Source organism: Thermobia domestica, chromosome 1, assembly GCF_964235325.1.
Source record: "Thermobia domestica chromosome 1, izTheDome1.hap1.1, whole genome shotgun sequence".
In the NCBI taxonomy this organism is placed as follows: Eukaryota; Metazoa; Arthropoda; class Insecta; order Zygentoma; family Lepismatidae; genus Thermobia; species Thermobia domestica.
In genome coordinates, this window is record NC_137454.1 from 34,904,820 (window position 1) to 34,922,181 (window position 17,362).

The 17,362-nt window shown below is 35.5% G+C and overlaps 1 protein-coding gene across 1 annotated transcript in view; it reads left to right on the forward strand.

The window, feature by feature from the left end:
• Positions 1-17,362, forward strand: part of LOC145684417 (pyruvate dehydrogenase phosphatase regulatory subunit, mitochondrial-like) — a 79,575-nt gene that overhangs the window by 46,935 nt on the left and 15,278 nt on the right. Inside the window, exons 12-14 of the mRNA XM_081756759.1 lie at positions 7,230-7,378; positions 11,558-11,756; positions 14,988-15,110. Coding sequence (XP_081612885.1) covers positions 7,230-7,378; positions 11,558-11,756; positions 14,988-15,110 — 471 coding nt within the window. The remainder of the gene's footprint in view (positions 1-7,229; positions 7,379-11,557; positions 11,757-14,987; positions 15,111-17,362) is intronic.

Consider the following 17,362-nt stretch of genomic DNA (forward strand, 5'->3'; position numbering starts at 1 on the left):
GAATTCGTTATCAAATTATATTTCTACAACATATTTATAGACATGCGACAATAATTTTGGACATGAGTGTACATTGATTGGAGTTCAGCGTTTCTTTTACTGGTACTATATAGAACATCCTGCCTAAAGTACGATTCTAATCACTAGTTGGTTTTGTATCTGAGGCCACTGGAACCACTGGAACTACACGTCTTAGCCACTACACCACGAACGAGGGTGGGCGGTGGGGGTTTACAGTGGTTCAGTAGTAGAGCGCTTACCTCTGTGTTAAGGGTCCCTGGTTCGAACCTTGTCCAAGTAAGTTTGTGATGGACAATATCGTGTCCATGGGTTTTCTCGGAATACTCCCGTTTCCTCCCACATTCCCATTCCACCAATTCTTCCATCATCATTCATTTGCCGTAATTATCCGTCTTCCTTAGCGAAAAGGCCTAATCGTGGGACGTTAACCTGAAAGATTTCAATTCATTTCACCACAAAAGAAAACCAACAAGTATTATGTATACGTGTATTTATTCCAACAAATTGCAAACCTTTTGGTATATATGTATATAAAAGCTAGTCTAAAACTCATGCCTGTGCTCAGCGGAGGAAGAGGGGGTGATGCTAGATGTAAAAAGAAGATAAAAAACATAATATGACATTTAATCTCTGGGATCTTCTTTCGGCGGTGGGCTTGGCAACACTGCGTGTCACATTAACATAAGTGTTGAACAGAGAAAAGTTAGCACTGTTTGGCATGATTTAGGGGTAACATGTGTAACTGGCAACCAGGCAATCAGTGTTCAAATACCATCGCAAGTTCCGCTTTTGTTTTTTACGATGTAAAACATTATTACAATCTAATTGTGACTGGAAACAATGAAACAAAGTGGGAATAGTGTGAAGATAGAAATAAGTCCACGTACCATGTAAATGTGTGAATGTGCTTAATTTGTGCTACAAAGTGGACATGATTGTAGATGTTTTGACAAAGATACAAGTAAGTTACACAAATATGCATAATATTCGTATTCCTCTCTGATCAAGCGACTAGGAGACTTACTTCCAATGCGCGCGAACTCCCTTGTAACTATATGATTATTGTACGCGCCTTTGACGCGGGAGACTCGAGTTAAACTTCTGAAGGGAACTCAAGTGATTCCGACCTGTGTTAAGCTGTAGGTGCACGTCTCATATAGCCTTGATGGTGAACGGAATGCTTAATTCAAAATCAATCAATCAACCAATCCAGTGTGCGGAACCCTGGTTCAATATATATATATATATATATATATATATATATATATATATATATACATTCATAGTGAGGATTAATTAACTTAAATCAAATATTAATACGTCTTTACAGAGTATATTGATCACTAGACATGAGTACAAAATAGCAGTCAGTTGCGACACCAAAGAAGAGTCTGAAAATGTAAACTGAAATGACTTCTCTCTCTATATATAAAATACACCGAAAGCCGTCAAAGCATAGTCCTCGTTTTACTAGGAAAGGCCATTTCAGAGCTCCTTCATGGACGTATGGTTAGTGTTCTTGTTCATAAAACTTGATCTCTTATATAATTCAGATATACATTTGAATGTAGTTCCGCGTCTTCTATAGTCAATATAGGGGCGGTAAACTCCAGACATAAAATATACAAATAAAAACGTTTCAAACTTCTGCCTTTATTTATTTTAAAATATATATATTTATTCGAGTTTAAATCCAGTACGTTGTTAAAAATTTTCTTTGGTTACTGATAGGTAATTTTCTAGTTTTAAATTGGTGCTAGTGCATTGATGAATTCTTGTTCCTTAACTATACTGAATTCCGTGTAATTTTTTGTGTCTTGGAAATTGTGTGTGGAGGAGGAGGAGGAGGAGGAGAGGGAGGTGGGCTCGTTCTCGTTAGATTTTCTCTAGTTTATGCATCAGTCGCCTTTTTCTTCTGCAGTCATTCGAGCTCGTAGCTATACTCACAGTGTTGTCAAAGCAGCGTATTCAGATTGTCAATTTCAAATTTCGTTATCATCATCTACATATGTCACATAAAAAATGTGTGTTCTACATATTCTTCACTCCATTGAGTAGTGTAGTTCTTTGATAAGTGTTTAGTTAAATAACACTGTGTGAAAGAGAAATCAACGATCATTTTTAAAATACTCCATCTACCCTGGTTATATCACAAAATAAAACAGATTTTAATATTGTTGAAGTGTGGAATTAGGTAAGTATATACAGGGGATGGACAAAAATATGGAAATACCTGGTATAAAAGAGGTAGCCATTTCAAACACGATTTCCGTCTGAATGGTAGGTGTCGCTATGGTCACCGGCACATCCTGTGAGGTATACAACCTAATCAGTCGAACAGATGGGCCAGTTACAGTTCAGCGGCCAGTCCGTGCAAGTTGTCGTGAGTCATGTCTATGCTGACAGAGTTGGAAAGATGACAGATTGTGGGTGCGGGTATGGTAGGAGCTTCCGTAACGAAAGTAGCGGAAATGTTCGATGTATCAAGAGGCACAGTCTCGAAGATCATAATTGCCTACGAGTTCCGAAAAAAACACATCAGCGAAGCACCAGCATGGACACAAGTGTATGTTGCGTGACAGGGACAGACGCTTATTGGGTAGGATTGTGACTAATCAGATCACCGTGTTGCAAAAGTCACAGCTGAGCTGAATACAGTGCTTACAAATCATGTTAGCGACAGCAATAGTCAGAAGAGAACTCCACAAGCAGGGTATTTATGACAGATCTGCAATTCCCAAACCACTCGTGACTGTTGACCGTGCTGCTATACGGAGACAAAGGTGCAGCGTCGATAGAAACTGGACAATGGAACAGTGGAAGACTATCGGTCTTTGAATGAGTCTTCCTTTACATTGTTTCCAACTGCTGGTAGAGTTTACGTGTACAGAACGCCAGCATAAGTATACGATACAGATGGTCTGTTACCAAGAGTGAAGCATCATGATGGTTCAGTAGTGATTTGGGCAGCCATATTCTGGTATTCTGCTGGACCCATCATCACCCTACATGGACATGTCACTGCCAAGGACTGCGTAACCATTTTAAATGACCAGCTGCATCCTATGGTGCAAACTTTGTTCTCAGATAGTAATGCCGTGTTTCAAGCAGCTCACATCGCTATTGACAGAGCCCCTGTTCATACAGCTCACATCGTCCAGAACTGGCTTGATGAGCACGAGGATGAAATATCACATTCGCCATGGCTTCCAAAATCACCCGATCTCAATGTCAGTGAGCCCTTGTGGTCCGTTTTGGAGACCAAGATGTGAGCCCGCTCCAATCACATCTACACATCACCGTCGTCTCTACAAGAATTTGCAGCTGCTTTGGTGAAAGAGTGGTACAGTATCTCTTTGACAACCATACGTGACCTGTATTTCTCCATTCCCCGCCGACTGCAGGCCGTTCTGCATACCAAAGGTACTCACTATTAGTAAAGATAATGTGCAACTTTTCAAGTGTTTCCATATTTTTGTCCATCCTATATATATATATTCTATAACAAAAATAGAAGATTTTTCGACTAAAAGAGAAAACTTAAAACATTCATTTATTTTTGTGGTAAATTAAAAAAAATAGTTAAAGAAAGAAAAGGAGGCAAAGAAAGAAATTGCATGCATACATTGCAGTTAACATGCGTTTAACGGGATCCTTATTCATCAGAAACTGTCTTTTACGTAGGTATTTTACTATTCTGTAAGTTAAACAACAAGTAGCATAATTTTACCTTGATGAAGCGAATTGTTGTACTCCAGGAAAGAAATCCATAATACTAGACCTTTCATAAACATAGGTTCCTGTATCTTCCTTCTAATTGCATTGGAAGTAGCTTTTTAAACTTGCTTGCTTTCTTTATACATAAGCATTAGGATTGTAATTAGCTGCATGGCGTATAAGCTTCAAAATGTCGGAATATGAAGATATTTTGCACGGATGTATATGTGCGTGGACACGTGTGTATGTGTGATACTTCTATTGCTAAAAAGAAAAAAAGAATGTGTTGAAACGCATGCTAGAATTTGAAGTTAGCTATGGTAAGTATATAATTCACTGCGTGGTATGAAGAAATCATACTTCAATACTATTTTTTCGCTTATTGTTCAGTTCATTGATATCTTTCCTGTTTTGTTTCTGCAAATTAAACTTGAGACTTTCTTCTGATATATCTTTTTCAGAAGTAATTACTGTTTAAATATGCGTTGAACTACAGTTTTATATTTCGAATTGTAATTATTGATTAGTCTTGTAAATATTTGGACAACAGTATTCACAAACGTGATTGTGATAAGTAAAATAAAAAGCTAAGGATAACAATGGGAAACAGGTTCTAAATCCTAGAGTATTTGAGGGAATTCCTCTCCACTTAATTTTCTGGGAAGAAGACGATTTCCCCACCAATAACATGCTGAGAGTGACTAAAATGACACTATTATCGGTAGTTCGAAAATTAGTTAAACTAATTCATATGTAATTAACATGTATTTCATACATAAGTAATGGATAAACTAGTGGTCAGCGGTATATTTGATCCTACATTGTATAATAATTAATTAGAATGCTTCAAATATCTGAACTCTGTATGTCGAAATATTCCAGTGCGATTTTTTTTTCTCCACTCCTGTTCCTCCTCACTTCACCTGTTATGATTTCGCATCCTAGTTGAAAATCATGGTAGAACACGCCGTTTATTCACATATTTGTTGAATTTTCGAGAAAAACGAAACGTAGCTGTGTATGTACAATAGCAAATTTTCCGTTAAACTGCTGTATGTGTTGCTCTTAGCTTTGTTTTCGCTGAGGGTCAGTTATTTACCAGAGCGCTTTGTAGAAATTTCGTGCAGGTGAATATATACTGCAGTAGTCCATGTGACATGTTCCATATCCTTTAAGAATGTCAAAGGAATACTTTGTTCAAATCTATGCATGGGCAAACTTTAATGGATTAGTACTTTATATGACCAGGATAAGGAAATTACGCGCTCTTCTCTGCTTAAAAATCATTCGATTTTCAGTTGAAGGTTTTAGGATGTACCATGCTATTTATGTCGCAAGATGTTCCGTGCAGACACAAGAAGTTGGCTGATTGGAGTTTATAATCCCTTCTCGAAACCGAGGCCATTTGAGATGGACCTACTCTTTAAAGTGAGATTCGAATACTACCCGGGCTTAACTCGAGACAGCTACTCACATCAAGAATCGAACCTGGAACAATGCGGCTAGGAAGCACGCGCGTAAGCAACTGAGCCGCGAAGGTACATCAGATACGAAAGAGTTACATTTACATTACTTCTTTTCATATCCTACCCTTAGGCTCGGATTCGCAAACAGCATCTTAAAGCGCAGAGGACAACTTTCTAAGCTATCCCTAAGTAATCAGTCCTTTTGTTATCCTGCCATATTATAAATTGAGTACTTTGTTTTCATATACTGAAGTATCATGGCATTAAAAAAAAAGTCATTTTGGCGCTCCTTGTGTGGACCCTTATGTAAGGACGGCTCTGATTTTATTATCAATTTCTTACTCCTGGATGGCCTTGGATGTGAAACTAGTAAAAGTGCAATATCAAAATTCACTTTGATGGAATTTCAAAGATACAAACAAGTACCAGAAAATTCCAAGTTATATGCGGTTGAAAAAAGTTTTAAGCATTTTTGCGAAATTAATTAAGTCTTCCCAATAAACACAAAAGTTTTTGTTCTTCTAATTTTGTAAAGGTTGTTACTATGTTAGCAAAAAGTGAGTCTTTTGTAATTTTTGATAAGATATTACAGTTCATATTACAGTGAACAAATAAGTCTTTTTGAATATATAAAAAGTGTGTCGACTACACAGTATTTTCTTGCTATCTGCTTATCGCAATGCAATTAGCTAGAACCAAGAGCTGCAAATGGACAGTAACGTTCAAATATTCGCATACTTTAAAATAAATAAATAAAAGAACGCCCATTTTCGTAACTACACCTTCAAATTTTTAAAAAAAATATATAAAAATATGAAGCATTGTATCAGTTGCTAATGGATGCTATAGGATACACATTTGGAAATGAAAACTACTAATTTCATATTCGTTAAAAAAATAAAAATTAAAATTAAAAAAATAAAATAAAATAAAAAATAAACTTATTTTACTAGTCTCTGCTACTTTCTTCAGTAACTTCTTGAACTGCTTCGCTAGAATTATTGTTGATCCTCTAATTTTAGGACTATCACAGAAGAGGAAATTTCATTCTTTGGAAAAAAAAAAATTCCCATACCTGTCTGAGCACAAGTGTTTCACAAATTTCTGCTACTTTCTAATTTGAAGTATTGAATTCCTCTTTTGAACAACTTCATTGCCTAAGAAAGGAGGGGGAAAACAACAACATAGGATTATCCTTCTTCATACTGGGGATAGTCCTAAGACGAGAGGATCCTTAATAGGTAACTAAACTGGTTCTTAAGTACGTAATTTATAAAACTGGAATTTTACCTTGTACCTCTAGTTTTCATTCTTGTTTAAATCATCATGCCACACAATATTGCTGTTTCGCTGGAACCATTGTCAAGTGCTGATGTGTCACAAGCAGAAATCTATTTATGATTACATTAGTGTGTCCCTTTAAGCCTATAACAAACTTAAAAATAAAGAAAGAATAGATCGGATGCATGTCTAACAAGAAAATAAACATTATTTTTTTTTCCATACGTTTCTATAACTCCTTGTCGTCATCATCGGTACGTGTCCCCGCAAGGAATTTTTACGTTGTTTAGTGGATTTTCAGTACCGGGATAATTCATGTCCGTAGAAAAAAAAATAATAATAATAATTCAACACCAAATAGTACCATGAATTTGCTTTAAAAGGGCCCACTTGAAGAGTTGATAAATTGAAAAATAATCCTACAATATGTAGTTCGTGTTAATTCTTCGGTTACACAATTCGGGAATGAATTACCAACTTATTTTAAATATGTACTCATAAACTAAAAGCTTACTTGGGCAAAATTTTTCGAAAACAATTTTCGGAGCTCTCTCTGTTGGCATCCCTAAATATGATTTCCGGTGGAAGCCAAATTGCTGTCAGTCTTCAGAGTATTATACGTGTATCTCAGAATATTGACTGTTATATAAAAGGCACCAATTTTATATTATGATAAAATGTTCTTTGAATTAAATGAGATCTCTAAGATTGCTTTTATAAATGCTTTTATCTCACTATTTGCAGTCTGCAAGCACTCAGGTGGTGGATTATTTACAGCAACTATGTTCTAACGATGTAAATATTCCTGTCGGAGGAATAGCACATACAGGAATGCAGAATGAACGAGGTGGCTATGAAAATGATTGCATGTTAATTCGTCAAACAGAGAACTGGTAAGTGTTACAGACGTCTGTTTTTAGCTATGAAGTCGCTCTGTAAACGCATGCATGGCTTGAAATTGTGGAAGAATATATCAGACCATCATGGTGATATGTTACGGCTACAGCTATCTATGGCCGTGTCCAAAAGATACAAGTGCACATTTGAAGTACGCTTATTTCCGGAAGTGACGTCACCTAGTGTGCGTCAAAAGGTCCAAGTTCACAAGTGTGCGAGTGCATAGTGCGTAGTGTGCGAGGATGTACACTACGTTAGTATACTTGTGTGCTTAATATGGCGATTTCTCGTAGAATGACCTAATAAAATTTTAATAGGCATATTCTTAATATTTTTGTTTAAGTAAATATATTTGTGGACTGATTTTATAATAATTTACTTGATAAACATACAAGTTAGTGATTTCACAAGTCGAATATAAAAATATTACGCAAATAACAAATGTATTTACGTTATGTTCTTTGAGTATGCAATAGAATTTAAAATAGTATAGGGAAAACAAACAAATAGTTTCTTTAATAATGCTATAAAGACATTTGTGCTTAAATATTACATGGTTTATGTAGCTTAATTGAAATAGTTGCACTATCGGTAATGCGGCTATTTGCACGTAAATGACAAATTTTAATGGTGTATGAATATATTAAGTTCTAGCATAGTATACATAGATTATTCATTTCTCTATAGCTACAGCTACAGCCGCAGCCGCAAATGTTAATTCATAGACACATAAGCCTAATTTTATAGTTTTGATTCTAAACGAATTCCTTTCAACGATACCATATTTCCTTGCACTTGAGAGAGACTGTAATATACCAATTACCATACATTGTGTATTTTTGACAGGTACCGAAAAGTGAAATACAGATCAAAAGTTCCTTTCTCCACATTTATCAAAGATTTCACAAATTACTCCTGGTAAGTCTTTACTATGGCCATTTCATTTTTTTATTCTTCGATTTAGCGATTTGATCTCTTGGTTCCGGTTTTAACAACTTGCCTCTTCACCCATATACTGTATATAAGGTAGTAGGTAGGTTGGTTCCTTTTTGTACCAAAGTATAATATTTAATTCACATAATATTGACGAGCGAGTGTTAGCGAGTGAAGGCTGGTTGGAACACCGCAGAGCACTTTCTTTTCCGTCTTCGTTACGAATCGGTTCATTGAACGATTCATTGAAAGAAATGTCCAAAGTAAAGACTTGCCTTCCTCTTAATTTATATAATCCCATTACTGTACCCAGTATTAAAAGATTATGAACAATAATTTCTTCCGTATAGTTGAACAATGAGAGCCATTACATTACATACTGTATTTTTTCATAAAACCGTCTCTTAATTTTCATAAAATTCTTATTATATTTTTAGTAGTTTATTTTACGTTTATATTTGGACGAGGGGATTTGTTTCGTTACTGAATAACCATTTTCGCAGTGGGAAGCATGTAGGAGAGTATATTTCAAGAGAGATGTAGGGGGCCGAAAGCGTAGTAAAATGCACGTAAATGTTGAAGTGTATACAATATACAGAACTCCATTCAAGCAGGCTTATAAGATAGTAATTTCACTTTTTTTTTTAATTTTTACCATACTACTTTCATTAGGGTTATTCGCCTTGAGTATGCATTATCCTTATAAATTGGTATTTCATAGCGATATAATAGCTTTTTTCTGTAATTTTGGTCCTCATGTTGTTCAACTTTACCATTTCTTTCCTTGTCATCCTTCTATGTGTTAACTTTTGCTGTAGATTAAGAATACGGAGACACTATTTCGATGATTTCCAGGTAAAATCAATAAATTCACAGTGAAAGAATAACATCTAAGGAACTTCAATATTAGCGCAATGTGGTAGAAAGAGTTCAATCAGTATGCCTGAACTGAAAGAATACAGTAGAACTACAACAATTATACTGTCATTGTTGTGAAATCTACCGTACAGGAAGCAATTATACTCAGTATCAACCCTCTCCCAAAGTAGTTTTGTGCCACATTATTGTAAATACCGCTCCCCTCGGTGTCCTAACGCTCTTGCACGTTGCCTACTTTCAGTTGCAATAAAATTCCTAAACTAATTCGCAAAAGTGTCTTCAGCGCCCTAATCACCAGTGCTACTCTTCTTTCGGGAGATTATTAAATATTCCCTCCGCAAGCATGCCTAATAAAGTAGAATATCGCCAATAGTTTAGTGTTTTTTATGCTGTTACGAGTTTATTGTGCACATAAGACAACGCACACATATATTATATATGTATTGCATTTATGCTCCGCTCTTGTTAATCTGCGCGTGAAATACCCAAAATGACAAATATTTGCAGGCACGGCAAAGCTGAAGCTGTTGGCATACATGAAAAAAACTCTTAAATCATTTTATGGTTACCCCATATAGTCAATCTGTACGGTTTATTTATCTTTAATATAACTGGAAAGTCATTCATCTAAAGAAAAAAAAAGCATGCTAATTTTTTCTAGTACGCGAAATTCTCCCTTCTTTTGTCATCAATGTTCCATATTCCACCACAACGAGGCGCTGTAAGCAAGTGCTGATCAAAAGCTAATTTTACGAAGTGTACACTATTTAGTGTGCACTCCATTTGTAGACTTCGAGTGTGCATCCTCGAAGTGTGCACTATGCACTTTTGGACACGGCCATAAATTAGAGTTCTGAATTCATACATATTGCAGTTAGAATGATAAAGCTTATCTGATGCATCCCACTTTTGAGTAATTTTGATAACAGTTTCAGCAGCAACTGTTGTCTTGTTCGAATTAATGAATCTTCGTGCTTTCCGATCGGGTGTGGCAGTACGAGGTTAGTACCTGTCGAAATGGAGGGAAAGCAAGAAAATAAATGTCATCTGGACGTGTGTCGTGTCACCAAAGGGACACATATTGAATATTTGTAGAGGGTGTATAAACTTGGTGAGTTTGTGATCCTTTTTATATATTTTTCATGTGTGTACGTTTAACACTTTTAAAAATATAGCCTTTTCAAAATGAATGAATCATTTGTATATTAAAAACTGGAAATTAAAAATGTTATATACAAGTGTCTGTGTACAGGTTTCGCACAAGTTAATATCTCTCCAGGTTGATGGATTGTGTTTATAGTGGTATCAATTCTGGGTAATCTATAGAAATTTTCAAGTAGGGTAAGAGCTGAAGTTTACAATGGGTAAATGAGGGTGTTCAGGAGAGGCGTAGAATCTACAACCATGAAGATGCAACGATTAAAAAAATAATCTTAAAAAAAATAATAAATAGAAAAAAAAACACGGTATTAATCAAAAGTGGGTTGCATCAGCAAAGCTTTGTTGTTTACCTAACTTTGTTGAAATTCTTAGTAAAATCACAATTTGCTCTACAGAAATAGAAACTTTTGTCACTGTCTGTTTTATTATATTTACGTAAGCTACATGAATAGGTATTAAGTATTCCGGCTAATAAGGGCGAACTTTTGTTGGGGAAAATGCATCGTAAACTTTTCTCATGAAGACTAACTGAACAAAACGTTTCTCTCTCAATTAGTAGTTATTATTATTGTTGTTAAAGTTTAGATTAGTATTATTTTTGTTAATAAATAAGAACTCGATATTCGCTCTTCCTACCCGAAACGTCTTATTTAAACAGAAATTCTATTGTGAGGAAGTTAGCTGATTTGGAAGTAACATTCCTTTTTATCAGCATGCCATCATGGGACGGGGGTTGGAGCTTAATATAGAATTCGAACCACGTGCTCAATTCCCTTTCCGATAGAATGTGGAACCGTACAAATATAAAACAATCATAGAGACCACTCAGCTGCTGGAAAGTCCTTTTCTTAGAAGTGTAACAGAAAATATGATTGAAGAGAAAAGGGATAATCGAACAAGATAAAATTAATAGACAGTTTTAAAGACGCTAATGTCTTAAATCGAAGAGGTGTGTAAGCGACCGTACTGCATGAAAATTATTTGATCACTGTAGATTATTTAATAACAGTCTTGGTTGTAATGTTATCTGAAACCAATTTCACAATGATTGCAGTGCAACTATGTTTTATTCCTACCATCCTGATATATCAATCTGTCAAATACTTAACACTTTTTTCTTTTCTTTTTTTTTTTTTTTTTTCAGTTCTGCTAACCACATTTTCTGCTTTATACAATATTGTTCTTTTGATATCGTTTTCTAGTTATTTCATGGTATCTCCAACGAACCAGCAAACGAGAATTTTTGAGTGGATGAGGCGTCATTTACCAGCTGATAATTCTGTTGGTTTAAGTGACGTAACTTCAATGTACACCGTTATTAATATTGTTGGTCCGAAATCAAGAGAACTTATGCAAGAATTGTCCAACTCTGATATGCATCTTCTGCCATTTACATATAAGGTATGCGTGCATATTTCCTAGCGCCATTAATCGTAGCCTACAAACAATATAATCTACTCCGTGTCACTTTAGGCGGGCACTTCGTATCCATGAATGTTATGTTGAACTTATTTTCTTATTGAGTGAATATATTTAATGCATTGATTAAAGGTAAAAAATGTTTAACAAACGTTAAAAAAAGAAGTAGTTGAAAATTGGATTTGTGTCCTTATATTAATATTAAATAATCGAATAGCTCCCACAATTATTGTGACCTAGTAATTGTAATGACTTCATTAAACTGGATTTTTACCTGTTTCAATATACCATAACTAATTGTAACTTACTCAGTTCCTAGGGAGACCCGGGTTCGATTCCTAAAGGGTCCTAGAAGTTCGGATGTCACTTTGAGCTGTAAATCCATGTCTCGTATAGACTTGGTGCTGAAAGGGACACTAAAGCCCAAATTAATCAATCAACATTTAGTTCCTGTGAGTTTTTATTGTATTTTTAGGAGACCTGAAATTTACTGTTGCAGGCGGGCCCGCACAGTTATCGTTACGCCACTGAATACCTAATACTTTCAAAAAATAACTGTTCTAGTACGTATCCACAGTTCTTGGAAGTCATTTTCTCTTAAGGTTTCTTTCGTAGCGTTATCTATTTTTCTAGAACTGGGTAGCAATAATCATATCATATTAAACTTTACTCCTTCCCGAATACAAGGAGTACAGCATATGTGCCACTAAGCTCGTAAGGTCTACTATCATTCCAGATTTGGTCAAGATCAAAAGAGATCCATCGATCATATACGATATATACTATCCATATATATTATAAAGAAAAAAAATCAACTGAAGAACGACAAAGGAAAAACAAAAATGCATGTAAGAGCTAAGCTCCTGTTTGACGGTTTGACAATTGTGTAAACCGATTACTCTTTTTTATTATTACTATTATTTTCGAATCGGTAGTAACTCTGTCACATAAGCGTGGATATCAACTGGGAGCTCACTTGTATGTAAGTGTTATCTTATCCTTTCTACATTGTTATTCAATAGGTGCGTGATGGATTTAGAGCCATCACCTGGGATAATTTTAAACAAGATACACGGTGGACATGATAAGATACACGTATGTTCCAAAACTAGCTTGGTGAAACCACAGAATACCGTAAAAGTTTGTCTTATATTTTTCACAAGTATTTGTTAACACTAGAACTAGGTCCATGAGCATAATTCTTGACACTTCTAAGGTGCACTTTAATTGATGGTCATCACGTCCTTTTCGCTTCATTCATAACGCTGAAAGATGTTTTTATATGACGGTTGTGTACTAGGTCAAGACGCAATATAGTGTACCTTTCCGCACTGTTACAACGGGAATAGTTTTCTCACGGAAAAACTACAGCCAAGTGTTTTTAATCAATTAATAAAATTCACAACACGAATACTTTTGAGAAGACATATGTTAGGCATTAGAAAGTGCACATTTTGTATTCCGAAGAAAGAAAAAGAAAAACTTAGCCAAAGCACTGTGCCACAAAAGTACGGGTTTAAAATTTCCAAACTATATTTTGGTGCCATAATGGAACCATGGTAGGTCATTTGTATTTATGTAGTATGTACCTTATAGCATCAGTCAGTAAATGAAAGTGATTTATGAGTTTATTTATTTAGTAATTTACGATGGGGGCATTTGATCGAAAGGTGTAACAGCTTTTTCAGTCCAGCCATCCTAAGTGAGGCTTTTCCTGGGTTTTCCTCATTCCCACCAGGTACCTAACAAAGCGAGATGGCATCTAACATACAGTCCCCAGACCACTGCCTTCCTTCCCCCTTCCCCGGATAGTGTGCTCGCCAAGGGACGTCGTTCCTCATACGCAATGGACTTTAGGCCGTAGTACCGGTAATGCCCAGAAATATAACTAATTCATGCTAGCTAGTAACGTTTATTTTTAAAATAATAAATGTGTGACAATTTCATCAACTAACCGAACATGTTAGCTTCATCATACACTGTAAAAACAAGAGAGAGTTGCATCTAAATATAACAGAATCCCAGAAAATGAATCTGAACGCTGATTGGCTGAATCTGTTTTGATCAGCCAATCAGCATTCAGATCCATTTACTGGGATTCTGTTATATTTAATGCAACTCTCTCTTGTTTCTCCAGTGTCTGATGAAGCCAACATGTTCGGTTAGTTTGTAACGGTATTGTGTAATTTTTATATAATAACTTGTATTTACGGGCAAAATGTGCTATTAAAATATGCACAAGCTGTTCAAAAGGAAGAAGAAGAAAATATAAAGAGAAATAGATGTAATTTCTTTCCTGATTATTATGATTGATGTTCTGTTGTGATAGTGATATGACATGTTTTGTAAGTCGTCATAGCAACGAAAAACAGATTATATATAGAGAGAATCCATCTTGTGATATATACATGTACAAAGTGCGTAAATGTTCAATTTATTACGTACTACAATAAAAAAGGTAATACCTAAATGAATTGTTTAGATGGATTTTGATAAAACAGTAAGCTAGATTATATGAATATACGGACTGAGGGCTATAACGAAATATAAAATATGCAAAACAAGCATTAAACTAGTTACAAACTGGTGTTTTTGATAGTAATACACATTTAGTGGTCGTTATAAGTTAACGAAACTGACACACATTTATTATTTTAAAAATAAACGTTACTTTGCTCAGCGATTTGTATTCCCAGAAATATGTATAAATAAATAAATTAAATAAAGATGGAGTAAGGAGTAATATAATCTTGAAAATAGCATGAATTCCAGGATTGAACTACGGAAAATTTTTCGGTAGCAAACTTCCTTATGAATATTTACACCGATGGAAGTGGGATCATTTTCTTGTGCGAAACCTGATAGGAACTTCGGTTGTTGCTTAATTATTGCTTCCTGTTTCGGCTTAGAAACTGTAATGAAACTTAGGTCTATAGTTTAACAGAAAATCAAAATTTCATGTACTTGCACCAAGGATCGAATATTGCCACTGCGTTTCATGTCTCTCTCTCAGTTCTACAAGGCTTTGTCTTCAAACTGTAATATTGTATTTTCTAACCTACCTGCGATGAATCAAACTATTTTATGTACCGGGATATGTAATTACGTATTCTCTTGGAAACTTTCATATATGTAAGTATGCGATTCTTTCACAGATATTTTTTGTGAACTTTTTAATGTTTAATTTAACAATATCTTTCCACTATGTTTCAGAAAGTAAACGTTGGTTATGCCTCAGAAGTAATGGTTATGGCATTCACAAATACAGGAGAACCTGGCTATTGTCTTTATGTTCCCTCCGAATATGCTCTTCATGTCTATGATAGACTGATGAAAGTAAGTGTATATCTTTTTATCTCTAAAATAAAGGTACGGGTGTTCCAGCTCGGTTAACCATGGTTGTAATGTTCCCAATATTATGTTACATCAGGGTGTCTATCGGTCACGAAAGTCACGAAAAAGTTACGAAATCAGAAAATAGTCATGAAAGTCACGAAATTTAGCTTTTGGGTCACGATTTTTTTTTAACTGTACAAATGTAAGTACAGATTGAAAACTTTTGTTCTATAAAATGTCAAATTTCACTACCAAAAATTTCTATCGTCGGCTTTAGACGCTACCAAATCGCAAGCAAAGTATGTTTCTAACACATGAAGGAAAATTCGGTCTAATTCGCACCCAAATTCGCTCTTGAAAATATTAGGAAATTTTATGATTTGGTAAAGAAAAGGTCACGAAATTTCATTTTGGAATTTTAGTAGACACCCTGTACATTTCTATGATAAGAGAGTGTAGTACTACGTGAAGCGAACCACTAGAGAAAATATATACCATTTTGATAAATAAGATCAAATTTTGTGGGTGAAAGAATATAAAAGTTACGTAACGTTCAATGTCTTACAGAAAAAGTAATATTTATTCACACATTGGAATTTCTTGTCTTTATTCGACTGTGTGTATCTGGGGGTGATCAGAAAGTAAGGTAGTAGTGAAACGTGTATATACTATTTCATATAACCAATACAGCCAAAGATAGTACATATATAAGGTTACTTTTCGACAGTTTCCATATCGGTTGAGGGACTTGTCGAATCGTCAGATGAGTGTTCGAAGTGTTTCACTTCCTCGTCTGAAGTGAAGTGACGGCGTCCTAGGCGCTCCTTTAATTGCGGGAGCAGGTCAAAGTCGCTTGGAGCGAGGTCCGGGCTGTAAGGAGAATGGTTTATGATATCCCAGTGAAATTGCTTCAACAGCGTGGTGGTCGGTGACGTTTTCTCTACCAGCCGCAAACTTTCAACACCATTCTGTGACATTGTTAACCGTTGAATTTCAGCCGAGGTTACATCTTTCTCCCACAGAATTCTAATAACTGAGTGGACTTCTTCGCGAAACCAGCTTTCTAAACGAGTCGTCATTTGTGGTTATTTACAACTAGTACCATAGGTGGTGGGTGGTTGAAACTGTGCACAGTTGTCAAGTCCATGTATTAAAATTACTGCACACTCTTCATTCGTCTAAAACAGACGAAACTCCAGAAATATCGGCCTTGTAACCTGTTTCTGATCCTCCCTCGTATGTTAGCGGTTTTATCGAGAACCGTTTATCATGTTTTGATGCTGTTTTTTACAAATTGAATAAGTTATTCCCAAGAAAGATTCTTACGTATAAAATGTTTGAAAAATTTAATAATTACTTAATTCTTAAAAAAAAGAAATCAAATAATGACCATCAATATTCCTGTCTTAGTTTATAACGCTGAATGCTTTATTTTATTTAGATAACTTCATGATACGTAAAATAAAGGCCTAAAATCGTAACATATGATAGTGCACCACTGATCTAGATGGATGCTCGAATATATATATATATATATATATATATTAATGATAGGTGGAAACTTTTTTTTTTCACACTATCTCCTCTGTAGATGTGAATTCAATTAGAAACAAAGAGTAAAGAAGTGAATGGCTGGACCGGAACTCGAACCCGGGATCTCCGGCGTATCGTGCTGATGCGTTAATCACTGCGCATCCATTTCTTAATATATGGACACTGGATTGTCCAAGCACAGCAGCTAAGCTGTGGTACAAGCCATGTGGTCTGAGTGGAGATCACCGATTGTCAAGAGTAAGAGAGAGAGAGTAGCTGTTCTGGGAAGGAGAATTGGTTGCGTAGTGGTTAACGCATCGATACGGTATGCCGAGGCCTTGGTCTGAGTCGAGGTCGAGTCATTCACTTTTTCACTCTGTTCGTTATGTGCATATATTGTTCAAAAAATCAATACACAAAAAATATAAACAATTACAAAAGGAAAGTGTTCCGACCACGTAAAAAGAATATACTACAAAACATAAAATGAAATAAAATACAAAAGAAGCAAATGGAAAAAGTAACGTTGTCAGTCAGCAATCTCTTGCCCCTTTTGGGCCCTTACCATGCCAACAATACAGCATTAGTGGGTAAGATTTCAGGTGTTCCAGGTTCTCTCACATAGCAATGCGCACACCTCCCGTGTTATTTTTGCATGCATTTACGTTCCGTTCGAACAACCTACCGAACTGGACACGTTGATTTCTTATTTAACTTAG